At 41.9% G+C, this 27,759-nt stretch overlaps 1 protein-coding gene and 1 long non-coding RNA gene across 7 annotated transcripts in view; one reads left to right on the plus strand and one right to left on the minus strand.

The window, feature by feature from the left end:
• The window catches only part of LOC135163596 (uncharacterized), a 70,690-nt gene that overhangs the window by 31,959 nt on the left and 10,972 nt on the right, over positions 1–27,759 (minus strand). For 4 of the 6 annotated variants that reach the window (XM_064123165.1, XM_064123168.1, XM_064123164.1 and 1 more), the window contains 2 exons: positions 23,397–23,411; positions 20,431–20,589 (listed from right to left, as the gene is read on the minus strand). In XM_064123165.1, the coding sequence (XP_063979235.1) occupies positions 20,431–20,589; positions 23,397–23,411 (174 nt within the window). Of the gene's footprint in view, positions 1–843; positions 3,078–13,016; positions 13,149–20,430; positions 20,590–23,396; positions 23,412–27,759 lie in introns of those variants that run through there. The other 2 variants (XM_064123167.1, XM_064123166.1) reach the window with 2 other exon arrangements.
• LOC135163605 (uncharacterized) lies at positions 3,057–4,567 on the plus strand. The gene is made up of 3 exons (XR_010299152.1): positions 3,057–3,215; positions 3,308–3,418; positions 3,945–4,567. It is a non-coding gene; the product is annotated as an uncharacterized LOC135163605 (long non-coding RNA).

Below are 27,759 nucleotides of genomic sequence, written 5' to 3' on the forward strand. Positions count from 1 at the left end.
CTTGACCCCGTTTGTAATAACAAGCCCAGTGGCAGCTCTCTTTCACCGCTGTCTTTCAATCCGTATACAATTTAGTACCACCGCTTGAAGGTTTTTGACATAACCCTGGACGTGAAAAATATTACCTTGGTGAGCACACGCGTAACACCAAAATATTGACCCCTGGGTGAAAGTTTTTGCCGGTAAGTTCGTCGACCCAGAAACGTAAATAAATCATTGAGACATTTCAGCTAATGGATTCTACAGTTATAACGAGGTTTTCACAATTTTTTTTTTTCTGATGAATGTTATTTTTTCTTTCAGCACAATTTCTTTTGTGTTTGGATAATGAAAAATTGATGCGAAAGTTGTGCATTATTTTCGATTGTCTCAGCGATTATCCAAGTGGTTATATCCAGCGCACTTTCATCGCTGTTAACCGTGGAGAGCGCATACGGTGTTACTCGTGAGTTATTCGCACGTTGGTGTTTCACGAGGGGGAGAGGAAGTGACACTAAATAGTGGTGGCAATGAGGGGAGGGAAGTTGTAAAAAGAAGGATAAGAAATTGTTGGATTGAAGGAAGAGAGAAGAAGAAGACAGAAGTGGCTTTTCTCGTTTGGCTCTCTAGGCTTTTGATGGACTGGAAATGCGTAACGCTGATGTGAGGTGAGACAGCAATACACATACGGGGGCAGTACGGGGGAGCAAATGCCGGTTACACGCGATGCACTTTCATAAAACTTTCAGCTTTCCACTGCGGCCGCATTGGATGTGGCTAAAAAAGGAACAGCGTGTCCAACCAGAGGATAGTTTCTAATCGAGGTACATTGCTTTTTCCTGGATGACATTAAATGCGCCTGATGAGAGTAGGTGAATTTGAATTGCACGGATGCGTGAGGAATATGAGGGCTTGGGAAATTTTTCTTCATTGCACCTGCTTCGTTATTATTTCATGAAAGACTATTTATAGGGAAGTGTGGCATCTGCTGTGTCGTAAAGACGTGATAAATGCACTTTTTTCAAGGTTCAGGGGGAAATGTTTCTCGTTAGGTTTCTATATGGAGGTTGAGGGGAGGAAATGTTATAGATATGTTGATATAGGCTGGGTTGAACGGAAGTGCCAAATCTGCAGAGAGAAAAAAAGAAATTCCACGGACATTAATTTCGAGAGCTGAGACGTGAGGAATTCATCAATTCTCGGAATCCTATGGCAATTCAAAGGACTCACCTTTTACAACTCGCCAATTTACCCAATTAAATTGCGGGATAAATATTTTTTAATTGCGAAAACCCACAGAATTTCAGAATTGTTTATCCCCGACTTTCACGACCACAAATCCCTGACAATGATCGATAAATTTCGAAAAATGAGAAACATATCTTTGCGAATGATAAGAATTTCTCTTCCCCGAAGACGACCGAATGATTCCCCGTCCCGTAGTATTAATCCATCGTGTAAATTGCAACAAATCGTTCCATTAACTCCGTCTCGCCCGAAAAAACCCTGAATTAACGAACAATAACGCCATAAAAGAGAACTCCCATGCAAATGCTAGAGGGTCACGAGCGTGTCCGCGAAAATTGACGTGACATTGCCTGTCGGAAGCTGTCAGGGACAATCTCTTTTCCCCTCACATTCACTGTATTGCAGTTGTTCGAAAGAGAAAGGTGAAGTGCACCAACAACACGCACATAGCTAATCTAAAACGTGTGTTAGAACCGAAAGAAGAGAAAGAAAGTGCAGCGATGAGACCCAAAGTGACGAGCCAACTCTCCAATCCACAACTTCCCTTCTAAAACTTCCCGCCCTCGTGCCTCCTACCCCTCACCGCCCCTCACCACGTCAAAAGAAATCAAGACCTGCCTCAAGTCAAGTCCAACAATTTCTTTCTCTCCTTTTTTTTTTCCCCTCCAGCCACTTTTTTCTGCATCGTTCGAGGCTCTCGGCGCGTAACGATCGCGTAATGCAAGCCACAGTGAGAGTTGTAGCGATTTCATCGTTGTGATTATACAGAGGTTGGAAAATTGTGTATGTTTCTAGAAGCGTCATCGTAGATGGAGAGAGACGAGAGTGATTAAGGAGGTACATGTACATTTTGCAGTTTTGCAGTAATTTCAACAGTTTAGTGATAATTTTCTGGGAAGCGACATTGAATGTTATCCAGAGGAGAGGTAATCATGATATTTCTAATTTCACTGATTTTCTTCTCTCAGAATTGCAATCTATTGAATCGCGGACCAGGCGCGACGTACAGGGTATTATTTCGGACATTTAACGGATATCTCCGGCTGTGATGGGCAATTATTTGATTTTTTTGTGGGATTTCATGAAAAAACTGGATTCAAACTCCATAAATGTCTTTAAACGTTCCCAGAAACTATGTTTGTTTTATGAGGTATATACTCTAAACAATGTTGATTATCTAGGAGAAACTTTATAGAAATAAAGGTCGAGATGTGCCTTCAGAGCGCGACCGAATGAAGACCCGCAGATAAATTACCTATTTAAAGTATTAATTGGAAATTTTAAATAGTCAAGAAGAGGAAAACTCGAACGATTTTCCAATGATCAAAGTTTTTAATTAATCAAAGACTTATGAATCGTCAGTCGGAAATAAAAAGCGTGAAAACCAAGAAGGTAAAACGTCAATTGAGTCATTAGCTTTGTATTATCGTATCGAGTTAGCTCCTGAGTCACTCTTGGCTTTATGAAACAATTGACTAAACCGTGACTAGCAACCGCCAGCCGATGATATTACGCATGACTATCGTTCTGTCTCAGCTCCCTCAGCCCCTTTTATTTTCCAAACCTGCGTCTTCAGTTTAGTGCATATGAGACGTTATAATACATTGGCAATATGCAAGAGACCTTGAAGTACAACAAGCCCGTGACATGCTTTGTAGATAGAATCGTTGCAGCTGGACGTAGTTTAAGTCTTGTGGGCACTTGGTGGATGGCTCTCGGGTGTTTCGTGTTGCATAAACAAAGTTGTTCAACAAGCCAACTTGTCGATAGCGTCATACGATTAGTTTTGCTGATTATTTTATATCATTTTGCCATTGATGACGAGTCGCGAGACATCCGAGTATGATAAGCTAGTGTTGAATTAATAATTCAAAATGTTATGCTTGAGAAATTTGCAACGAAGAATTTTATGGATATTTGATAAGGCTTTATCGATGGTGTAAGGTGTTCTGATTTGCCGTTCGATTATCTCGAATATGGAGAGGGAGGTAGTATAAAATATTGATCGATCGCACTTCCACGGAAATAGAAATACTTTGAACTAATCAGAGATAAATAAAGCTCCTTGATTCGGTTTTAGATCGAGTGAGTGGACCACTGGGACATCGAATCACCGAGAAATGCAGTGAAAAATAAAAGAGGAAAAAGAATTGTTCCGAGCACTCGACCTTTGACCGATTCACAATTAAACGTAAGTGAATACATAAATAGAAGTTGAATATCTTTTCTCTACCTCGGTTCATTTAAAATTGCACGCCCATGTGGAAGGAAAACCTTGAGCTTTCACAGCCATTTCCACAGAATAAATTAGTTTTACTATTTGCATTCACCTCCCCTCTCGAGAAACTTCTGGTCTCGAGATTTTTTCTAACAATGATAGCGGCAGAAATTAACAACTCTCATTTAGATTGCATAACTTTGATGATTATAAAAGAGTCGCATTGCATGCAGCGGTCGGATCATGGCCAACACAATATTACGTGGTAAATAAATATATAATTGGGTTGGCCAGATCGTAGGGTTACCCCATTCAAGGCCATGTCCGTGGCATAGAATTTTTATTTGTTTACTCGTCACCTCACTGGCATCTTCTTATCGGATGAAACAATTGCGCTTGCCCGTTGCATCAATCATATTTATCTTCAGTCGATTGTAGGATATTTTATTGGTGCACTGATTAATAAAAATTGAATTTTGGGAAAATTTTGACATTTCAGGAGTTCTTTCGTCTGCCAATTAAAGTCAAAAGCGTTCATATCACTCCGTTCACCGCTACATTGAAATGTCATACGAGGAATTCGCAAAAAATGTCAAGATTTTTACCTTGGAATTTTAAAAATAAAAAATCCACGTAAATCACACAAAATGGAATAAAATAAAAAAAAATTTATGAATTATTTGAATGGGCGTAACCGATGCAAAGCGCGAAAAAATACCGCACGGCTGAATCATCAATTGCCATACGCGAGAGTATATTTTCGTCGGCATTCACTGATGACCGATCATTGCGCCGGAAAGATTTCGAAAATGTGTGAAACATTGAGCAGAAGGGGGATACCCCCCAACCCTACGTCACAATCAATATAATTGTATAACAAAGCCTGAATAAATCATTGCAGAGCCGATGCCAACACTTGCATCAGAAAAGATATGAAAGAAAAATACCTAAATTATTCGATAACGGATAATGAAAAAAAGCATCAATCTCATGTGGACATGAACGATATGATGCTGTCTCTCTCACTTGCAAACTGCGTCTCAACGATAAATTATCATCGAGTGGCTCAACCGTTTGAGGTGAAGAAACTCGCAACGAGCGTTACGCCCACACGACCCTGACATTTAGCCACACAAATCACACTGAATTTTCTTTGTAACACTTGATACCTTTTTTTTTTATCCGCCGCAGCGTTTCGTCGATGTAACTGGTATCATCCATAATTCTGCGAAGAAGAGTCAAGTGATGAAATAAATATCAAAAAGTATTGAATTTATCGGACGATTAAAACCGCGCGGAGGTAACGAGAAAAAAAGCTAATGGACGATATTAAAGCGCTTTTCGAGGTTGACGTGAGCTGCACCGGAATTATCTCTCTCGATAAAGAAAAAAGCAAATATACCGCCCGCTTTATTCACCGTAATAATGAGTGTCTCAATCTGGCAATTATCCCATTATTTATGAAACAAGTACGTGCGTCTACCTGACGATATTCCCAGTGAGGAAAGCCAGCAAAGCTGTTAGGAAATTAGTCTTGAAATTTATCATAAAAATGTTGAAATTTCCTTATTCATCCGGATTCGCATTAATGTCCCCCTGGAAAACTCTAATTAAAAAATCCACAACTGCATTCTATTCGAATGGAGCCCTGAAATAGCAATTGTTCCGAACACTGAAGATATTCCTCCGGAATAAAACAAGATAAAACCAATATAACATCGAGAATTATGAACGAACATATCAAGGTCTGTCACTCGATCACCGAGAATAATTCCCTCCATATGCAATTGCCTCTGCACTCAGCCTTGCTGATGATTCCGGGTTCGCGATGGTGGCATTGCGATCGAGAAAATCAAAGAAAAAGAAACTTCTCTTTTGCTGGCAACCAAGGACACAGTTCCCCACTGACAAAGGTATAATCGCGAAACGGGTTTATCCCCGCTAAAAATCATCACTTCCAACATTTACCAACAAAAAATTCCCAAAAACAATTCGATAAAAAGTAGTATAGATCAATGAGCCTATCGCCTCGCCTTCCAGTGCACTGGCTGACCTTCATGACGTGTTAAAAAAAAATTCTGATAAATTAAACGAATTGATCCGCCCTGGAAATCATCACTTCCAGTATTTTCCAGGCGAACCAAAAGCAAAAGGACCATAAAAGACATTTAACATCGCGGCGAGCAGCTCATCGCCTTCGGTTGCAGTGAGTGACGTAAGTCAGGCGGGGTCGAGACGACAAGGAGATCAAAAGACGTCGGGCCACTCACCTTGGATCCTCGCTAAATCCCCCCGAAAACAAAGAGAAACAGTTCTGCGCAAACTCCTGCAGCTCCTCACATCCACGTACTTCCCCTCCACCGTTTCATTTTCAATTCTTTTTTTTTCTCCCCGTGACCGTGTGCGCGTCGAGAGAGGGGTAAAAAAAAAAAAGGAAAATGCGAAATGGATATAGTGGGGGAGTTGATGAGACCGAGGCTGCTGGTGTGTGTGCTCGATGTTAGGGCCTTGGTTTTGCCTGTCCTTGACTCAGCACAGTTACCCCAACACTGTGACGTCACTCTGCATAACTTCGCCTAATTGCATCGTTGCTCCTGCAGTCCTACAACGGTGTGGCAAAAAAAATCATACCAACACACGAATCCACCACATGCTCTCAAGACACACTTTGTCCTGCTCTCCACACTGACTCGTTCACCCTCCGCTGCTTACCTCCTCCCCGGGTTCTTTCAACTTCTCATGTACTGGGAGTACCATCAAGATTATTATACACTCGCATTATCTCGCTCCTTCTCTTCTTTGTGTTTCCCTTTCATCGGATACACTGCCCTCTATATGCACCGCCCTTTCAACCCGGCGCCTTATATTTCACTTTTTATCACCTCCTGCCGTTTCCCTACATGTGCGCCAACAAACTCCAGAAGAAGAGGCTGGAGGTCGTGATGGGGGCCATGAACTACCCGCTTATATCTACGTTTACTGATATCTATGGGAAATATTACACTCACTGGCGACCGGATAGAGGTGCGAATTGTCTCATTCCCGTGTACAAGCGGGGACGGCCTACCTGGTGGATCACAGGCCTCACCAACTTTCCATTGCATATTTAAATTAAACAAAGCTATCTTGCCATCCTGGAGTGATGAAATGGATGAGAGGAAAATTTTCGGAGGACAGATAAAAATCAATCGGTAATGTGTGCATCCGTGGCTCGGGAGTCGGCCGGTGTGTCTGTGTATGTGTTTGTGTGGTGTCGGGGCGACTCAATAGGTGACCTTGACGGGCGCAATCCTTTAAGAGTGGCATGGTCAACGTTCCCGGGGACCTTCGGGTGTTTCGCGAGAGCGCTTCGAGAGCTAGTCATGGACGGCCAAACTGCAGTCCCAACTCAACGCGCCCCAGACGCTCCCAATAAAGCTCGCATTCGCGCTAAAATCCACCAGCAGGCATCTGCCCTGGTCTCACGCACACGCGCGTGACCATTGGGAGTATACAGTGTCTGGGGACCATGATGGAGGTATTGGTCGTTGTGAAGTAATTTATTGTTTTGGATAGTTTGCACGAACTGGCATTACTACTCCTTGGTAATTGGGATTATCCAGGATATTTACCGGTTGTTAATTAAGTCAAGTAGAGGTAGAATGTAAAAGGGGAGTTTTTTATTTTGAAGAGGTCAACTAAATTGAATTTGTCCAGTGGAGGGGTATGCAGCGCATGGAGGGATTTAGTGGTAGAAAATGGGTCCAGACGGCCGGAAAAAAATTGGGTTTTCGCGGGGAGTTGACAGTCAATAACATTGCGGAAAACAATTGAGAGGTTTCAGAGGTCGATTCGGTGATATTTTGAAAATATGTAGAAGAGCCAGGTATTCTAATGGCTGGGAATTGACGTGTTTTCTTCGCGCTAGATCTACAGAAATTACTGCCTCGAATGGAAATCACTTGATTTGTGATCTCTTCCTCGATGGTCGATCGTGTGGTCTAGTCAGTATACAGACATACGTAAATACATGTTGTGATAACATCTCTTCACGTTTCGTGGCATTCCATATAATTTTATTCAAGGTGAAAATCACCGATTACAATGGATATGTCTATTGCTGGTCGAAAGCAAAAATAGGAGCACGTCGATGTGCCCCAGGATAAAAAAACATGAGAATTGAATTGCACAATACCAGCAAAGTGTCAATTATTCTGGGTCACTCGATGCAATGCGCCGATCCACTAGGGATGATAATACATCTGGCAAGATCGAGAGAGGAAAGAAATTAGCCATGACATTGGTGCATTAGCATTGCTCTTCGATGTGAATTATCATTCCCTCCGGGATAATCCGAATTGCAAAGATCTCACAGCCCCAAAATCAACAATTCTATCATTTAGCCGATACAAAATCAATGGCATACGCTGAAAGAATCGCTTTACCATACAATAATCAATAGCATTAGTCCCTCACGTGTCGTTACACGAATGCCAACACTCGTTCCCTCCTGGATATCGTAAATTTATTCCCTCATCCCCTCATTTGTGAATGGATTAACAGTTTAACACTCCATTTAACATGAAATTAAATCAAACAATGCCCATAAATTGGCATTTATTTTGAATCGCGAATGCGAAAAAAAAAAGGGAGAGTAATGAGTGTCTGTTGAATTTTCAAGATGAAAGGAAAGAAGAAAGAGATTTATTTTCGGATAAGTCTAAAAATTGCATAGGTTTTCGTCTCTCTTTCCGCTGGTAGGAGATGCGTTTTAGCCGTCCCTGCGGCAACATTTTCGGTTCAACGAGGGTCATTCCTGAGTCATAGACCGGACGCCCGAGCACACACGCGCCCTCTCTCCTCATACCCGCCTTGGTTTTTGCCTTCCAGAAATTCCTGATGACGAATATCTTCACTGGGGATTACAAGACGCAGAGGCGAAACACCGAGTGAAAAAACAAAAAAAATAAGAGAGGAAAACGAAAACGACCGAATGAATGCAAGACTCTGTGCACTGGCTCCTTTCTTTCATCACATCTTTAACTCACTAAAGTGCAAAACCACTGGAAAAGACATTATCTCAGTTAGCAGGCGTCCAAAGACGACATTGAACATTCCAAAAAGTATTGCCAACTGCACAAAATTAGATGAAAAATTCACGGGGAAAAATCATTGAGTCGATATTTCGCTCAGACCAGAGCATTTTATTTCATTATTTATAAACTCATCATATCCGGAACGAGTCGAGTAGGATGGATGCAAAAAGAAATAATCGACTGCATTCCGATCGCTTTGCCCGGTCTAACCTTCGGCTCGATTCGGGGGCAACAACACTCAGGCGTCTATGTTACATATATAACAACACACATAAAAAGCGTTTTGGCCCGTTTGGGTTGTAGTATTATAGAAGCTAAACGAGTATAGGGGCATTCACTGGAGATAGCTTTTAGTGTCTATCCAGGGCCCTCGAATGCCGACTGACGCTTTTAGGGAGCCAGGGGTGCAGGGGGAGGCATCAACTTCCCCTATCCCTCCGCCCTGCCCCCAAAAAACAAAAGGAAAAATTTCTGAGGGAGAAAAACCGACTCCTGAGCCCCAAAAAAAAACACATCCAAATGTGCAAAAAATGGGAGAAAGGAGGGAAGAGAACGTTCTGGGGAACATGGGTGGAAGGGTTTCGCCAATGGGGCTACTATACCAAACATAGAAAGTGAGACTGAGAAAGCGTCGGAGTCTGGAGGGGCAGTGGGGGTTTAACTTGGTTAGTTATAGTGGGGGTAACAGACGCGACGGCAACCGGCGCTCTGCCTTGAACCTCGCGCGGTGCATTGCCCGTCGCTCAAGGGCGTCCGCTGTTTTCTCTTTTAACCTCTCTTCACCACCCCATACCTTCCACCGACCATACCATCCCCCCAGCCACCCTCCAAAAGCCCACGTAACAACGGTGTCAGCCCCGCAAGGGTCACGTGTAGCTCACCAATGTTCCCTAGGCCAGATGAATATTTTTGCACTCTTGCTGTTGGGAGTTATTGACGCTTCAGGAGATGAGTTATTCGCGACGAATCTGGAGTCTCGGGGCGTTGGAAGATACGATTATTTCCTCTGCAACTCGTGCGCGGAGAGTACAAGTGGATTGACATTTTAACGGAGACACGTTTTAGGTTTCCTTATGGGCAGTGACTCTTAATCACCAGATCTCTTGGTTGGAATTCAGAAAATGCCGGAAAATTTTAAGGAGTCATAAGCTTCCCTACCCCTCCCCTCCGTCACCGTCAAGAAGTGATGAAAAAGTAATGATCCACGTGCTTTGCACTGGTAATTAAATTCGTAAGGTCATCAAACTTTTTCTAAAAAAATATTCACATGCATGTAATTTACACGTCATTACGCATGATAATAAAAGCATTACCTTCGGAATTTTACATGATTGCTTTTTGCCACAAGCTCGTGGTGCGAACGACCGGGGTACTTTCTATGCAACAGTAATGATGATACTGGATTAACTGAGCTACCGAATTCAAACCAGAATGTCATTTATTGTCAGGCACACGGGGTAGTTACACGTCACAGTCATGAATTTTATTCCCCAATGGAAATTAATTGTTAATGCACATAATGTGGGATAATGCAGTCTGTCTCGGATGAATATGAGAGAATTCGAATTCATTCGAAGGGAAAATGATATGGATGATGGATTTTAGTTTATTATTCATCTTCTTCTGTGAATTTAACTACTGAGATCTGGGGCAGAAATGCTAACTTCGTTTGGGCATCGGGAATCATTAAAATTGCAGACACATTCTGTGCATTAATCGGAACGCAATTTTTCTAAGATTACCGTGAGAGATTACGTGTGAATTTTGGGGTGGCCAGGACCATTCACGCGCAAACACCGGAATTTTTACCGGGCGCAACAGGAATTTTTCCCGGTAAATCTTGAAAAAAATCCCGTGTTCGTACGTGAAGTTTTCTGGCTCTATTCCAATGAACCCATTTTCTCATGCTGGCACGGTAATTTTCAGTTTTTTTTTTTCCTGTGTAAAACCAATAAATAGGAGCATCCCCGATCTCCAGAATCTCTCGAACAAGGCAAACCTGCATTCCCCGATCCGGATGTACATACTCCACCTTTTTACTCTCCCCCATAGCCGCCGTCCAATGCATACACAAAGGCCCCGGGAGACCGTGAGGCGCGTGGGTGGTTATGATACCCAGACCTCAAGGCAGGACTTAACCTGCGCCTGGGCACAGGTCGAGGACGGCCGAGAGATGTGCGTGTCTTTGGGAAAAACGATTGTGGTTACATTTTAACATCGAGGGTATGAGTGTATTCAAGGGGGCACTCGAGCGTTTGAGTCTCTTCATCAAGGTCGCCAGGGGGAACTTTGTGCAGTGGAGTTGTTCGAGTTGGAGGGACAAAGAGCATTCCAGGAGTTGTGCATCGGGTAGTTAGAATGAAGCATAAGGGTGAATTGTGATCAATTCACCGACATCACGCTACACCATTGCACGCATTGTTGCGTAATAGTCAACGGTTGTTTCAAAAGCATTAATTTTATTTTTTTTTCTGACAAATGATAGGCGACAGGAAGCCCAAAATAATCGATACATTCGAACAAATTAACCACTGATAATGTGTGTTAATTGCATTCAATTTCTCAATAATGTTCATTATCGACAATAGCGAGGTCATTAAGAACTAATTAAAAATATATAAAAAGATAATTGAATAAATATTGAACAAAATGAAGAAATTGAGTGAAAAATACCACTGCCAACGATTGCATAATCACCGCATTCTCACAGGACGTACCTAATACATTTTGCAGTAGTTGCGCATGTAATAAGTAAGGGGAGAAAATACGTGCGATAAAAGTGTGGCTAAACGGGATAAGGAGGAGTGCCCGTATTGGCTGAAGGAGTTGTGCATTGCACTGGTGAGAAAGAGAGGATGAAAAGGGGGATAATTCTGTCGGCGGAAAGGCCCCCGTCACCCCCCCCCCATTCTCCTGTGCATCCGACAAGGACGGATAGATGATAAAAAAGAGAGTGAAGAGTCCCGGGTATGGTGGGACGGGGGATGCTAACCGGAGGTTAGTACCCATTGGAGGACTGGCCACGTGACCTTGTGCTTATGCGACGCACTGCGTCTGGGCCGATGCGCATTCATTTTTTTCAGTCGTTTGTTTATGTCAGTAATTATGAGAGGGTAATCACTTGGAGAAATAACTGAAATGAAATTGACAAGAGAAAATGGACAAGTGGAAATTGTCTTTGTCTTGGAGTGCTGCTATTTTTGATAAGAAGTTAGTCATTGCGCACGTCATTTTCTCCTGTCGTTTATCATTCGTCGGTTTATACTACTTGGTTTATGTAAATGGATAAGAAAATCATAATTCAATGAACCACTAGATAGAAGCCATGAATTTGGGTTTGAGTAATTCTTGAGATTGAATAAAAAATTTAGAAAAATTCTGGTGAATGAAGCCTTGAATTTTCAATGGAATTTGTAATTTCATGGTTGTATCTCCCTTAAATTGAATTCAATGTCGCTCTCTCGAAAAAACCACTAAATTATCCACAAACCTTGAAGGCTTTTCTGACAGTCGATTGAGCTCGTAAGCATTACCACACTGTAGTATTCGTTAATAATCGACGAATGATTTAACCGTAAAAGGCAAGTCGAATGTTAATTATTAACGAATGGCCATTCAGTGACACCCAAGTGCCGCCCCTAATTGAAGATTCAAACTCATCCCTGTTACTCCTTTGCATCTCAAGAAATAAAGAAACCGCTTTTACCTTCTATCACTGATGAACGCCAAACTAATGAACATGGCATTCATTTGATTAAAAACATCTGTCATAAATTCTCAAAAACAATCGTCCACGTTTGATGTTAAAAATATCAGACCTGTAAATCGTTTCTCATGAAACCCCCGCTGTTGTTGCAATTTTTGATATATTCCATCGTAAAATCGTTGCGAATTGCAGCTCGCGAATAAGTTTTTTTAAATGTACGAGGTCCAAACCGGAGTGCATATTTATAAATAACCCCACTGGTAGCTGAACCCTCGAGATGTGGTCTGACGTTTTTATCACCAGTTGAGAACAAAAAGAAATAAAAAAAAGCAAAATATTGAAACAAGGAATTGTCCGATGGGTTTGTATAAAGCTAATGTACATTTGATAATTGTTTACAACGTAAATTCATGGCTGTCTCGTGTTAACTCACTTGTTTGCCTCTAAACATCATGAATTACGTCACGCAGTAGCATAATGTCATTTTGTTGCTTTATCAAACGCATTTGTACGCCTCATTCGGTGTTGAATAGATAAAAGAAACCAGCGGGCAATGTTTGACGGGGTGGATTGGGGGTAGAGGGGGAGAGCAAACCGGGAGTGATCTCACACACAAAGAATGTGGTCCGGACGTTTGGCCTTCTCGCCGAAAGTGCATCGAGCTCGTTGTCTCTTCGATATATATCGACTCTCTTTGTCACATTCACTCTCACCGTGTCTCTCTTCTTCTTCCCCCCCCCCCCTCCCTTTCCAACCCCCCTGGTCCATCCCACTGCAGCATACACGACTGCTTCATTCCACGGACTCCGTATATCGCCGAGGCACAACGACGTGGTTGCGTCAAAGTAAACGAACGAGCTCCCTAATCTCGTGTTCCAGAGAATTCCACTTCAAATGCATGTGGTGTTGGTGGAAAAACATCCTGAATGGGATAAATATATTGAATGAAGAAACAAAGGGGATTATTTTATTCCAGAACAGAATGAAATTTTACTGCGTCGAGTGGAAATCCGGATGCTTACGAATTTTTCAAATGAAATACAAATTAATAATATTTGTTACAACATGTGTACGTGTGTGTGGGACAATTTTAATATTGGATTATGTATTTTTAGAGAATGTTGCATAAGCGGGGTAAAATTATTCGATAAAGATCGGAAATGTTGGCACATGATAGCTATGATCGAGCGAAATTTTGGCACACGATTACAACCCGATCGGTCCAGCAAAACAGCAAAAGTTATGGCTGACTTTTGTACACCTTTTGTAGGTATTTTTGCGGGATTGTGAAAGACGTCTGAATAAACCGAACAGGTGTCTATTCAACTGGATTGCCGTTTGAAATTCAGAAAAATTTTCCATTCGTTTTCGCGACAAGTCGCTGCGATCTGAAGAAATCGTTCAGCATATTGACTTTTCCCTCCTCCTGCTTTTCCCCCTGAGACAATTTAATAAATAATTCTTCATGAATGAACCGCCCAAACAAACGAATTACTTCCCATGGTGATGGAATACTCAGGGGATCAATAGACCTTTCAGGCCGGCCAATGGAAGTCCTCTGAAAATATTTCGGTTCCCCGATTTTAGGCAGTAGAACAAGACGCGCGGGCGCGGTGTAGACAGACGGCAAACACCCGGGTCTGGTGTATCCGTGGGTTTGGTTGCAGTGAGAGGAAAAAAAACATAAAGGAGATAAAGAAAATGATGAATAGAGAGAGAGGATGATGGAGAAGGAGAGAGAGAGCGATATCGACGCTTACGATAGAAGCAAGGTGCAATGCTCGCGCGCCCCAATGAACAAACAGCGTCGGTCGAGAGAGCTCTCGCACACGGCCCGTACACAACCAAGGTCACCCGGGTAATGTCCCGATGCCCCCTATGCAGGACAAATTCACCGAACCACATGCACACGCACATGAGCGAGAGAACGAGGGATTAAAAAAAGAGGAGGAAGAGAAAAAAAAGGGGCCCGGGAGGGAGGAGGAGGCATTTTTTCGGAGTGGGGAGCACTCCCCTGACCTCTTCCACGTCATGGATGATGCAGTTTGCACAAGGTGAGCGGTGGGGTTGAGAGGGTCGGTGCGGAGGGGCCAGTGGGAAGATTGGACTCGGGTTTGGCTGGGTGATCTTTATTTATTTCCTCCTATCTTTGTTCCCCCTCTACCGCCCTCGTTGATTCGCCCGTTGGGTTATATGCAGACAACGGGAGAAAAACTCGGGGATTATGCAACACCACGACGCGAATAACGAATCGCTCGGGTTTTATGCCACTTCTCATGACTCGCGGAGCCTTTGTGAACCACCAAACTGGTGATTACCGGAGGTGTATGTGTGCGTGACCCTCGATGAGTGTCTCTTTGTGGGATTCGAGGAGTCATGATTAAACCCAGACCTCGTATCACACAAAAAGCGAGGCTATGCAATTTTCTTTATGTTCTTTCTCCTTTTTATTTGTCATTTTTGTTACACTTCGAGGGGTTCATCGGTTATTTCTGGGTGTTTGAGATCGTCAGGTGGGAGAAACATTAGAATTTTCGGAGAACTGGAAATTCGACGGTTATTAATCATCCGTCAAAGACGATCTCGTCTGGAACTTCTTTATTACTCGAAAAATTACTCACACTTTCTCACCCTCACTCCGCTCCAGGGGTTTCTCTCATTGTTTTTATCCGTGTTTATGCTTCTTGTTGTACCCCCAGCGGGCAAGAGAGGGTAGGGGCCATTGACGTGACATAAAGCTCCGCTGTACGTCGGACGACAAATTTCATCGACCTTGGCGTGACTCTCAAAATTCGCAGGAGAGCTTGCGTCTCGCACACACACACATTTACCTTGTGAATCGTGCACGATGGGGTCGTTGCCCACTCGTCTCATCTACCGTGGCCAAATTATTTTCGAGCCACCCATACAGCATCATCAGCCCACTCATATTTTTCAATGCATACACTAGGTGTTTTTCGCCTTTCTTCGGACTCGGGATTATTCCGATGCGATTTTTCCACGATTTCTCTCTAGTGGCTTATCTCTGCTTGTGGTGCATGTGCATGTGGATGTGTGCCTGCGTGTGTTGGCGACCTTGATGCATTTTTTTCGGCGCTTCTTTGTCAGTGGCTCGTACCATGAGGCAACCGACAACTCATTCGTAATTTCATGAATACTAATTTTGTATTTTACAACGAAAATTGGGGATGACTAGTTGGATCAACATCAAGATTTGCTATACCCAAGGTTGAAATTTGTAAATTCTTCCGTCGTATTACTTCCGGCTTTAAGTCAAAAACTGACTACGCTGCATCACTGGCAAATTGAGTAAGTTATTTACACATGCAAAATTTATTATTGTCCTCAGGGATAGATGATAATCATAAATTTAAAATGATGAGATATTAAAACTAGTGGAGCAACGCCAAATTCTTCTGCTGACGTTGTTTCAAAAGGCCTTCGATATTCCGTTTTTCCTCATCACAACTCGTGTAATTCAATTTCAAATTCGTGGAAAAATCTTATCGATGGATGTTGTCAGACGTGTACATCTCCTTGTGCTTTCGTCGAGATAAAAAATATACTGCAATGAAACAGGAAAAAGAAAACACGAAGGAGCTAATCATTCGATAAATGACGAGGTGTATCACTCGTCGAAGTTTTACAAATAATCGATACTCTCGGCGGAAGTGGACGTCCATAAAAACGTGGACGAACAGTTGATCTCATCGTGCATCACACGTTGAAACATCTAATATTCTCGCTAAACTCAATGACTTCCTGATGAACATGTCTAGTTGAGGGCAATGAAGATGAATAAAAGACACTAACAAATCATATAACTCGGAGTACGATAGATTGCGCAACTGAGGCGAGCACACAAACGGAGGATATCAGACGGAGAAAATGACGAGGAGCATAATTGAACGCACGTCCAGTAGAAATGTTGTAAAATAAAACTGCAAATCATGAGCGGCGAGGAAAATCTAGTGAAAATTACGTTTACGTGGCGGGAAATATTCAGCAAAAAATATGAAACATCCTGGAAAATGTTCCGGCTGTTCATTAACAGATCAGACTGGAAATTATTGCAATTTCCACGAATCCAAATCACATCATCTACATATTGAATGCCCCCTAATTTAATGACTCAAATAAAATGAAACGTTTGCCAGATTTTCTGATTTTCTACAGCTTTCCTTAATAATCAGTCACGCAATGTTTTCTCTACCTGAATTACGTCAATGGCGATTGAATAAATATCCCCTGAACAAACACATAGGCATCGGGGCATTGTGCAAAAGCAACATTGCAGCATGACTCCAATTGCTTATCGAGAGATTAGACGATTCAGTCATCACTCGAGAATTGAAGGAAAAAAAAAGAGAATAAATAGCACGAGGGGAATTGCCCAGGCGAATATAACACTGTCCCTCAACTACACGCGTATATACACGCCCCAAGAGTTTATGACCTATGTTCCCGCCAGCTATTTCCGTCCGTGCGTTCCCTTCTAGATGCACCAAGAACGTGCCCACTGTACCTCGTTACGCCAACATAATTTTCCTCCAATTTTCATCCCCATTATCCGAATGATTTTCTGCTCGTACGTTCTCAAGCTGATGAATCAAACTTCTGCCAATTCCTCAATTTCATCGGATTTATCCTTCAACGATGGAATAGATCCTCCGGCAACTAAAGACGACAATTTTCGTCAAGATCTGCTGATTCTGCCAGATACATAGGGCTGTCGGAGTGGCAACTGGCGTGAAGGGATTTGGGGCTAGAGAATTCTGAAAATAGTTACACCCTCGGTAACAATTTCCTGCGGACCACACACAAAAAAAATCAAGGACATGTGGATGATATTCACGAATTCATCATCATCCCTATGACAGTGGTATTAAATGGAAAATATCCACGAATAATTTTTTCACCCCTTTGTGCGAGACATTTTTATTACTCATTAACCGGCCCGTCTGGACGAGTGAAGTCGATCCCACCCGAAAAATCATCTCGGAACGAGAAGAGTGTTTTAGCGCCGGATATCCCCACGTTGCCTACACTGGCGACGTGCGGCCTTGCTTTGTCACTGACCTGTCCTAGGCGGCGGCTCCTCGACCGCGCCCCTCTTATTTTCACGTCCGATCTCATCTTCGCGCGTCCGACTGGGCCGAACGAAAAATTTCAAACGTTAACGCCTCTCCGATTTTGAGGGAAACAAGAACGTTAAATGAAGACGTTCTGCGGTGAAGCACAAAAACAAGGCAATTACGATATTTAATTGGGCAGTTGTATGAAATTTCTCTATTGAAGAAAACTATGAAACGCCAATTTTCGAGGAAAGACAGACAGTTTTTTCGTATTTGAGGATTGTTGGAAATTAAGTGACCACAGACGACCTGGAGATATCCCATTCATTGGAATTATTCCATGGTAATGGTCCCACCAGAATTTTTTTCAATTTTCATGCGCCGACACTTGATATCAATGACACCCCTCCCCTTCCCCCCAAGCAACGTCTATGAAACACCATAATGACATTTCGACAGGTCCTTTGTACTCCCTCTTCATATAATGACCATTGAATTTGCATTTCGTCGAATCATCAAAGGAACCGTCACCCAGAAAAAAAAATGGGGAACTTGAAGAGGTCAATTTACCCGCACTAAACCATGAAGGAACTATTATTGATATGTATATCAAGTGGGAAAAGATTCGTGCTTTCACATAAGTCACGCACAACACCATTCATCCAGCAGACTTGTTACTGTTAACGCATGGATAATCAAGATATTTGATTATCCATGTTGAGGGGGTAGTCATCCGGGGCAGCGGTGCATGAGAACTGTGTGCACGATGCGTGTCATCTCGGCGTTATGGAGAACTTCGGAGATGAGTTTGAGTCGGGAGTTACCTGTTGTTTTGTTATCACTGGAGAGTGATTTCTGACAGTACCACCCCCTCTTCCCCATACTAATTAACTTGGGGCGTCGTCTCGACGGTGCATCGTTAATGATGAAACTTCTGATGGAATAGTTCAGTGTTGTCTTTTGGAGACAGACGTACTGCTGAGTAATATCTCCGTTTTTTCATTTTTCTGTCGAGAGTTAAATAAGAAGATAAGCCGTGACGCAACGTATATCGGTTTCAACTACTTGACTTCAAATGTCGAGAGAAAAGGCCAATGGAATTTTGAGTTCTGATGAATTGTCAGGAGATGACACCATTCAAGAAAATTCCAATTTTCAACCCTAAAATTTCCGGTCACTCGATACAATTTTTCAACGAATGAATGAGTCCCCGTCCAATTAAATTTCAATCAGAAGAATGACTCCCTCCCTTGATTCGCCTGAAACCTTACGAGCCCTCCCCTTCCGATTTCTCAATTCCCAACCGGAAGAAAAAATGACCAAAATGGAACGAACTTTCTCGCACTCGGTGCTCGTGAAATGTCGCATAATTATGTCACTGGGGCCCAGGTTCATCGTCCTGCGTTCCCCTTCCCAAAAAAATTGTATAAAAAATACCGGATCCAAGACACGAGTTCATGTAGAAAGTTAGCCGATTGGGCAGCGCGTTTGGAATTTGGCATTGACAGTGAGAATTCAGCTCTGTGGGGCGTGCGCGCACACACTCGCTGCAGCCTCGAACTCTCGAGAAAGGCCATCGCAGCACCAAGTGAATGGGGTGGTCACATGTATCGGTGAATAAAAGTACTTATGGGAATAGTGGACAAACACGAGTGTGTGCGTGTACGTGTGATGTATCAAAGTAAGTGAAAGTTGTATGGGCGATCGCGTACACGAGAGAGAGAGGGGCCATATTTCTTTATTCTTCATCGTCACGATACAAACGTGTGTACAATATAACACGGTCAATGGCCCGACACGATTTACATCCCCCTATTTTCCAACTCGTTCACTTGTCGGTTTGTGACTCTATTAATCCAACGTAATCAAGAAGTCTCGGTTTATCACCGAATAAAATCGTTCATTCCGCCGTTTTACTCCCATTTTTACATCGTAACAATTATCTCACTGGTTTTGTACCAACTGGAAGAACTATAATTAGTTAATTTTACTTTCTCAAGTAAGAAATGGGAGTGAATCTGTGGATCATTTGCCCGGGAGCGATTACGGCTACCGCAATTATTCAATTTCTGGGCATCAGCGCTGGGAGAAACAAAGATCTAATGGCGCAAAAATGATTTCTCCGGTGAAATATAAGAATTTTTTGCGAATGTTTCCGGCAAATTATTTCAATGCTTTGATCGCATTACAACTCCCATGAAATTTCAAAGACGTTTCACTGGCGATGCACGATAGTGCATCAATGAAAATTGATTGTACCAAAAAAATTTAGCCAATTGAGAATTCTACATAATCTGCGACTATATTCGCGGATGTTCACGTTCTTCTGCTTGAACTTTGCAGAGAGTCAAGAGACGTTCTTCCCCGTTAATTCGCAGTTTAAGGTATCGTTTCTATAGTCGGGTAATTAAAACCGTATTCTTTAATTCTCTTTCCCGCATTTTTCTCCCGATGACGATCACCATCAGTGTCACTGGCCTTGCTTTCTGCGACCCACTTTCCCGCCTTCGTACATTCTCCCAGTTTCCTGCAGAAACATCGGAACAACACATCACAGATGAAGTGTCACCCCACGCGCATTGTCGTCAAAAATCATTAATCGATTATCCGTCATTCCTGACATTTTGTTTACCAGTTGTATCGTCATGCGACCACTTGAATTAGTTGGGAATTGCGTCTGGTCGGGCTGTTGACGCAAATTTTGGCGTTGAATATTCACCACCCGTGGATTAACCAACGTCAGCGGATAACTTCGCATTACAGTATCCCACACTCCACATACTTTCCTATTACACTATTCTGCTTACATAAACCATCTAAGGCCAATGTCCTGGGGACAAAGTGGACATCGGCATAATAATAAGACAAGTTTAAATGGCAGTGGCTCTTGTTACACGCCTCGATGATATTCTCTCGAGCCATCAGGGCCAGAGGTCGAGAGTGCGCTGTGTTGACATCCGCAGGACGTCACAGATGAGCGCATCCGTTAAAGATGCTGCTGACTCAAATTAACGAGTCACAACCGAATGGCAAAATCAGAATGCACCGGAGATATCGTGCAACAGTTTTGGGAAATTAGCAAACAGTTGTTGATTGAATAATTATTTAATATTTGATGGGGGCACTTACCAGGCTGGAATGTGCAGTCCATGCGAGGGAAATTCCTGTTGACTTAGTGGACAGACGATGCGGTGTTGGATAATCACTTCTGCAATTCTCATTGGACTGATCCACTCGCGAGGAATTCCACTGGTGGAAATTCCCGGAAATTTCGCCCGAAATTGCAGCCACCCAGGTAGGAAAAAACGAATGGGCCAACCTTGGTACAAGCACGGCCGCCGAGCTGCCGTAGCTCGGCACCCGGGCTCCAGCCAAACTCGCGCCGAACTTGGCTAGACCCTGGGATGATAACACGGGGCCAGGCCTGGGACCGAACTTTGGCCAGACTTCGGTCGCCGTACTTTGGCCGCACTCTGGGCTTACCATTCGGCCCGAAATTGGCCCAGGCCTGTTGCCGAACTTTGGCCGCACTCTGGGCTTACCATTCGGCCCGAAATTGGCCCAGACCTATTGCCGAACTTTGGCCGCATTCTGGGCTGACCATTCGGCCCGAAATTGGCCCAGATTTACGACCAGAGCTGTGGCCAGGCTCCAACCGTTGCCTGTATTGGGTTCAGAATCACCAATAAATATATGAACGGTATATCTGATAAGCAGACATGTATTTATTACCTTCAACATTATACAGAAAACAGTTTTATTATGTGACAAAACTTATATTTAAATTTATTAAATCTATTGACAAAAAAACTCAGCCAATCAAAAACTTTTTTCCTCCTATCGACATAGTACATGTTTTCATCCGATTTTGGTTGAACAGTTAAAGATATGCAGTGTTTGTATCTCCAATTTTCATGAAAGATAATCACAACTATGAGATTTTTCCGCGAACAGAATATGAAAACTCAAAAAAATGATTGCAGGTATAAATTGTAGAAAAATCTTTTGTGGATTATTTTCATCCGCTTTTAAAATAAATAATCTACGTAGATCATTTGAATCCGAAATTTAATACGACATACCATATTAAGTCTTAATAAACTCTCTCTTACAATCTAATAATATTAGCAGTCAGTCTTCAGAATTCGAAGATTGTATTAACAAAATATCCAACAAAATAACGCACCAATGTTATTTTTTAAATTAGTAGTTTAGAATTGATAAATTATCGTGCTTCAATTCAAGCATGAAAACAGTCATTATAATAGCAATATTATGGATAATTTATTCCGCTATGGATGATAAGAATTAATTCTTATATCCATAGACAATTGCTGATACGAATTATCCTGATAAGAATTATTTTTTCATCTCGGAAAGACGTCCTTTTTTTACAATAATGTCTTCTCCATCTGCAACTCCGGAACACAGAATGATATTTAGTTGCATTGATTGTGTGCTAGTTCTATATAATATTGCTTATTATATTCACTCTTTCAAACAAACTTAGAAATATAAAAAAGTCTTGGATAGGATTACATATAACTAATTAATTTCAACCCTTAAATTTGAAATCTTTGGGGAATATGGACGCAGTCCGATTGTGAAACTTCAACCTTATAAATATTATTTGACTTGAATCACCAAATACTGAAAACAGCTCTCAATGGCTGAAATTACTTTCATTAGAATTTTTCTTAAAAATTAAAAATCCACTTATTATTTTTCCCTTTAAACTTTTGGACATAATATTTAATCCCTGAACCAACAACGGATATTTATTCCCGTGATCTAACTTATGAGGAAATGACATAGAAAATACTTTATTATGCTAAGATACATCACATTTTCCAATTGTTATTTCCATCTTCTGGATTTCCGACCTCGCCAGGAGAAATATAATAAATATAATTAATACTTCAATGACAGCCGAATACTAAACAATATTCATATATTAATATATATTCTGCCCAATGAAACGCCTCGCGATAAAAATATATTGATAATATAAACTTTTCCTATTAATCGTACCTTTTATCAAGAATATCACAACTAATACAATTACGAAAATGAACTAATGGAGTCATATTAACACAGTGATTTTACAATTCCATTTATCCCGGAAAAATGAAGTATTATCAACTATAAACCCCCAAGAATTGGTTCATCCCTGTCTCCAACGCTGCTATTGGATTCACTGATGCAATCATTAAGATGCTTATACGAGCCACAATCACCATCACCACCCGACCAACTATCACCACAAGCACTAGCATTATCATCGAGATGTCGAACATCGACATCTCCACTAATTTGATCCACAATAGATCCACTACGGATAGTTATTTCATTGGCTGTTGGCAAACTAACCTCTTCCTCATCGGCATTATTGCGTTCACTGTAATCCGGAGTTTTTTCTTTAGCGCCTTCTACGTTTACAGATTCTTTTTTCTTCAGTTGATGAAAATGTCTGTATTTTTTAACCCGTGAATATGAACTCTGAGACATATTACAATAGTAAAAGAGTAATATTAAAATAATAAATTGCCGCACACGACACTCATGTCTACTGCCACAATCAGACTACTCAACACGCCATCTTACGGGCTGTTGTCATAGAATGTGTGGTATACGGTGATATCCACGCATATTTTCCCCTGAAATAGTATGTTCAGAAGAAATAATGGTACCTTCGGAAGAAGGAGAATCAAAGGACGAAAAATTTAGTGAAGGAACATTCCCCATGAGAATTCAATTTTTGGAATGCTGTTCCATATGGGACCCAAGCCTGGCAAACCATGCCCCTTGTCTGCCTGGCCATGTCTCGGGGCAAGCTTGGTGACCCAAGCCTGGCAAGCCATGCTCTTTACCAGTCTGGCCATACCTCGGGTCAAGCGTGGTTGCCCAAGCCCGGCAAACCGTGCTCTTTGCCAGTCTGGCCATACCACGGGCCAAGCTTAGTGACCCAAGCCTGGCAAGCCATGCTCTTTGCCGGTCTGGCCATGCCTCGGGCCAAGCTTGGTGGCCCAGATCTGGCAAGCCAGTCTCGTGCCAGACCTGGCCCGTTTCGTGGACATTGGCATTTCCTACCTGGGCACCAGCCGCTACTCCTGCAAACCCATGAAGTTTAATAATTTTTCAACCCTTCGTGGAAATGAAAATTCAACACGTAACAATGCCAATGACTTATCGAACAACAAATTGATTGAGTAAAATACTTGTTTCACATTTGATGATGGAATGTCACCATTGAATGCGACTTTCCAACGTACAAAATGTACTTGTCCGAGGGGTGTGAAAGGGGAAAGGGAGGTGAAGAACTTTCTTCGAGGATCGCCAATGTGCATGAGAGAGGCCGTCGAGAAAGCCAGTGTCTAATGCCTTTATTTCACTGTACTTACTTGTAAGTTGCATTTCATAACTGGTTAAACGTACCGTAACGACTGCAGGAATAACTAGTCATTGATTTTGATGCACTTTTTTCGCTATTTCTCCGTTCATTTACGTCGTGATTAGAGCCAGAGAGATTTTTCTTTACTGAGACTTCGTCAAATAGTTAATTTGATAAGTGTTATTAGGCGCCTATTGGTGACAAGGTAACGCGCATCGGTAGAGAGGGGGAAAATGAAACTGCGGAAATTGTGGGGGATTATCACTGGGCTTTTGTTGTTACCTTGTGGTAAGTTTAATTTTATAGGGGAGGAGAGTTGTCGGATTTTTTAGGTACATCGTAAATATTACCCGGTCCATTGAGCCCTCGTTAGCTATTTATTTCACGTCATTTTGAATGCAACGGAGTTGTGGCGGGAGAATTTGAAGCACAAGTGGGCAATTAATAAAGAGAAATGGTGTAATTTTGAGGAGGTAAAAGTGTTGTTGGTAAAAATGATTGCGGAGCAATGTTATTAGTCTGCGTGGAGGGGACGGAGGGGATATTACGGGGAAAGATCCGGTAGTGGCAGATTCACGCGCATTTCCAGGGGGTCGATGGACTTGTGTGGTTGCGAAATGCACGTATTGCTCGGCTCGGTCATTTACTTCCGTCGATTCGGCAAAAAAATTTTGTTGTTCTCCCCTCCTCTTGTTCGGCTTTTTTTTTCGTCACTTCACTCTCTTTCGGTTTCCTCAAAGTCACGTGGACTCGTGTTACCAGAGGGTCAATGACTTTCTCCGGACACTTACACCTGAAGAAATGATCGTGTGACAGTCATTGAAAGTTGGTATTTTTTTTAGAGCTCATGATGCGTTTCTATAACTCGTAATTCGTTTTTATTGTAATAGATTGTGATAATTCATCTCTAATTACGCGATTTTTGATTGATCACCTGAATTTTCCTTTTTAAAGTCGTACGTGGAAAAATCCATTGGTTTGGAATCTCGATTATGCAAAATGACCTTCTGCCGTTCCAACGAAAAATAAAATACAGAGAGGGAGGAATATAGATCAGAGAAATTTTCTAGATCACCATTGGAAAGTGATCGTTAAGATGAAAATTTATGGAGAAGTTTATCAACCGGAATATTGACTAATGCAATTGCATCGAGACGACTCGGTTAAAGTGTCGAGATTATTTTTAAGATCGTTTTTTCAGATACTGAAAACTGGTGAGTGCAGGATCGCCGCTGGGTGGGGAGGGAGAGGGGTGTCCCGGAAGGGTAAGAAAGCGGAACGTGCAACGGGGTGAGGAGGCTCACTTTGGACTTGAAATGCAGAGTTACAACGTGCGACTTGTACTGCAGTAAAATAAAACAAAAATACGAGAGATATTTTTCTCGAACAGTTTTGCAATATTTATGATGCCTCTGTGGCTGCTAAGGACTTGACCTTATGCCATATCCCATAACTTATTACGCACAGTCGTAAAGGTTTTTTCGTTCCTGGTTATTTTTCCTTTCGTTTTTATTTTCCATCCGCAATTTATGGGTAATTGCGGTAATGGCCGAAAAAGGGAAACGAGAAAATGAATGAGGGAGGGATGGAAATATTTTTTTTTTTCCAACGGGTTTGATGATCCCAACTTGAGAATCACCTGGATCTTCGGATGAAACGGGTGATTCAGTCACTCGGGTACACACGTCACCGTCACATTTACGCGTCTGTGTAACTGTTTTGTCCCACCAACTGGGGGTCGTGGTCAACTTTCTCCTTGACGTTCCGGCTTCCGCTAGAGTTGCGTGCCAACGTCTCTCCTATTACAGCGTCAAGGCCTGTAATCGATGCACGATTATGCTAAGTGACAGCATCGGGTGCTAGTCACATGTTTGACAGGGGATTATTATTGATTAATGAGGGGAAGTTATGATGAGTGGTGAAAATTTGGGGGGAGCTGGGAGATTGATTGGGGCGCATTATTTTTCGGGCTGGTGATGACTTGGGGAAGGTTATGGGAGGTGTGACGCAAGTGCAGGAGTCGCCGGATGAAGAGATACGATGGGGTGGCCGCGGAGAGTGGTGGACGTGTACGTGGGAGAGGGCGGATGTTACATATCGGACGTGGAAGGAGGATGTTAGGACATAAATAGAATGAGAGTGAAGAATTTTTTCTTTGGAGATATGAATAAAACTGATAAATTTTACAGCGTTGCATATCTTTCTGTGATTTTTTTTTCACCTCCATTGGCTATCTTTTGAAACGATTCCCTTGATATTCGGAGGGAGATTGGAAAAAACGATGAAAAAATTAATTGCAATTTGAATTCGTAATTCAATCCTTCCGGATATTTCACGATTAAAAATAACTTCCATGACTTAGCTGATGTGAAATTGCACTCACAAGTCCAACATTCAAAACACATACGTCAGTTTAACTTTAAAACATTCTAATAGCTATTACATGTTCCCTCGATCGAACGCCGCAATTAATTCCAGATTTTTTAGGATTAAAAATCCAACTTCTTATTATAATTTCAAACTCAATTCCGTTAAAGTCCAAAAATGAATACGAATTACCAATGAATGCAAATGAAAAATTTCTAACGTGCTTTCGTGTTTCCGTCTGTGACCTCATCAAATGGTACTTTATTTATTAGAAGCACGTGAAAAAAAAAATTATTCTCCCTTCAAAAATATGATAATGTCAGTTCCTTCAATCAAAATCATCAAATCCTCTCGATGTTGTGATTTCCTTTTCACTTGTCATCATTCAATAAATGTAAAAATAATCAAAGGATCGCGTTAACGTCACAGTCCACGCAACGGAAATTTCGTTAAGTAGCGTAACGCTATAATATCCCCCCTCCCCCGGCTCCGTAGTGTCGAGGCCCCAATCTTCATCGGGTTCATCGTCCACTTTCTCTGGCCCCGATCAACAAGCAAAAATCTCCTAGCGGGACACTCGAGGTCATAATAACATCCGTAATTACTGGTTACTCCATGAAATAAAAAAAAAATCCACTATTCTCACCTTCTGCACATTTTCTCGGCTCTCATTTTTCATTCAAATGAAATGCAAGTGAAATCGATGGCATAGGCTTGTGTGAGACGAGGTAATAATAATGTTTAGGGGTTTAGTTGCAGAGGTTTGATAAGGAGACATGCGCATCGGGAAATACAGCAGTGGAAACCGGGACACCTCGTGCTGCGCCGTGTCACGACATGTGCACGTAACGCGGTATTTCTATTGATTTTTTGTAATGGAAGAAGGAGGGATGAAAATATGAGTGAAAATGTGGAATGTTGTATTATCATGTTTTGGAGCAAGTTGAGGGAGTGGGAGGGGAACTGCCAACGCATAATATGGGCCGGCTCCAACGGGTTAACGACACCAGGATGTCCGCGAGATACAAGTCTGGGTTTATATCGTTGTATTCTCATTTTCAACTGTATTTCTTCCTTTCGTGCACTGTCTCTATTGACTCAACATGGTGATTCAATTCGCTGAGTGAGTTAAAGGGGTATAAATTAATGTCACTTGAATCATCGAGGGTAACGAAGACTGATAAATGTAAAATTCTTAAAAAATAATTCTTTGTATTTTTCTGTTTGATTTGGGGGAGGGACCCTTGGTGGACCCTTACGACTGTCGTAAATGAAACGTGGAAAAATCATATTCGTCATGCGGATGCATTTGCATTGAATAAGGTTTTTTTCCGGTTAGTCAGTCAATCGCAATTGAAGACGGGCTGCCTCAACAAGTGGCATTTCTACTGGAATCATTGCACATTCTGTCCGTGAGAAATCATGTCTCATTGACTTCCTAATAGCTCTGTGCGAAAATCAGGAGGCAGAATTTATCATGGTTGACACATGAGACTAATTTTTCGTAAAAAAAAATTTAATTGTCCTGAAACCTCCAAGACCTATTTCATCATAAAATAATGATAATTTTATTAATCAGATAAGGCACGGTTCGCATTTATCTGGATAACCTATTCTTCAGCTGGGAGACGTATTCGGTCAATTTCGATAATAATAACTGATAAAAATTGCATGAAACTAATGCATCAATTTTATAACTT

Source organism: Diachasmimorpha longicaudata, chromosome 6, assembly GCF_034640455.1.
Source record: "Diachasmimorpha longicaudata isolate KC_UGA_2023 chromosome 6, iyDiaLong2, whole genome shotgun sequence".
In the NCBI taxonomy this organism is placed as follows: Eukaryota; Metazoa; Arthropoda; class Insecta; order Hymenoptera; family Braconidae; genus Diachasmimorpha; species Diachasmimorpha longicaudata.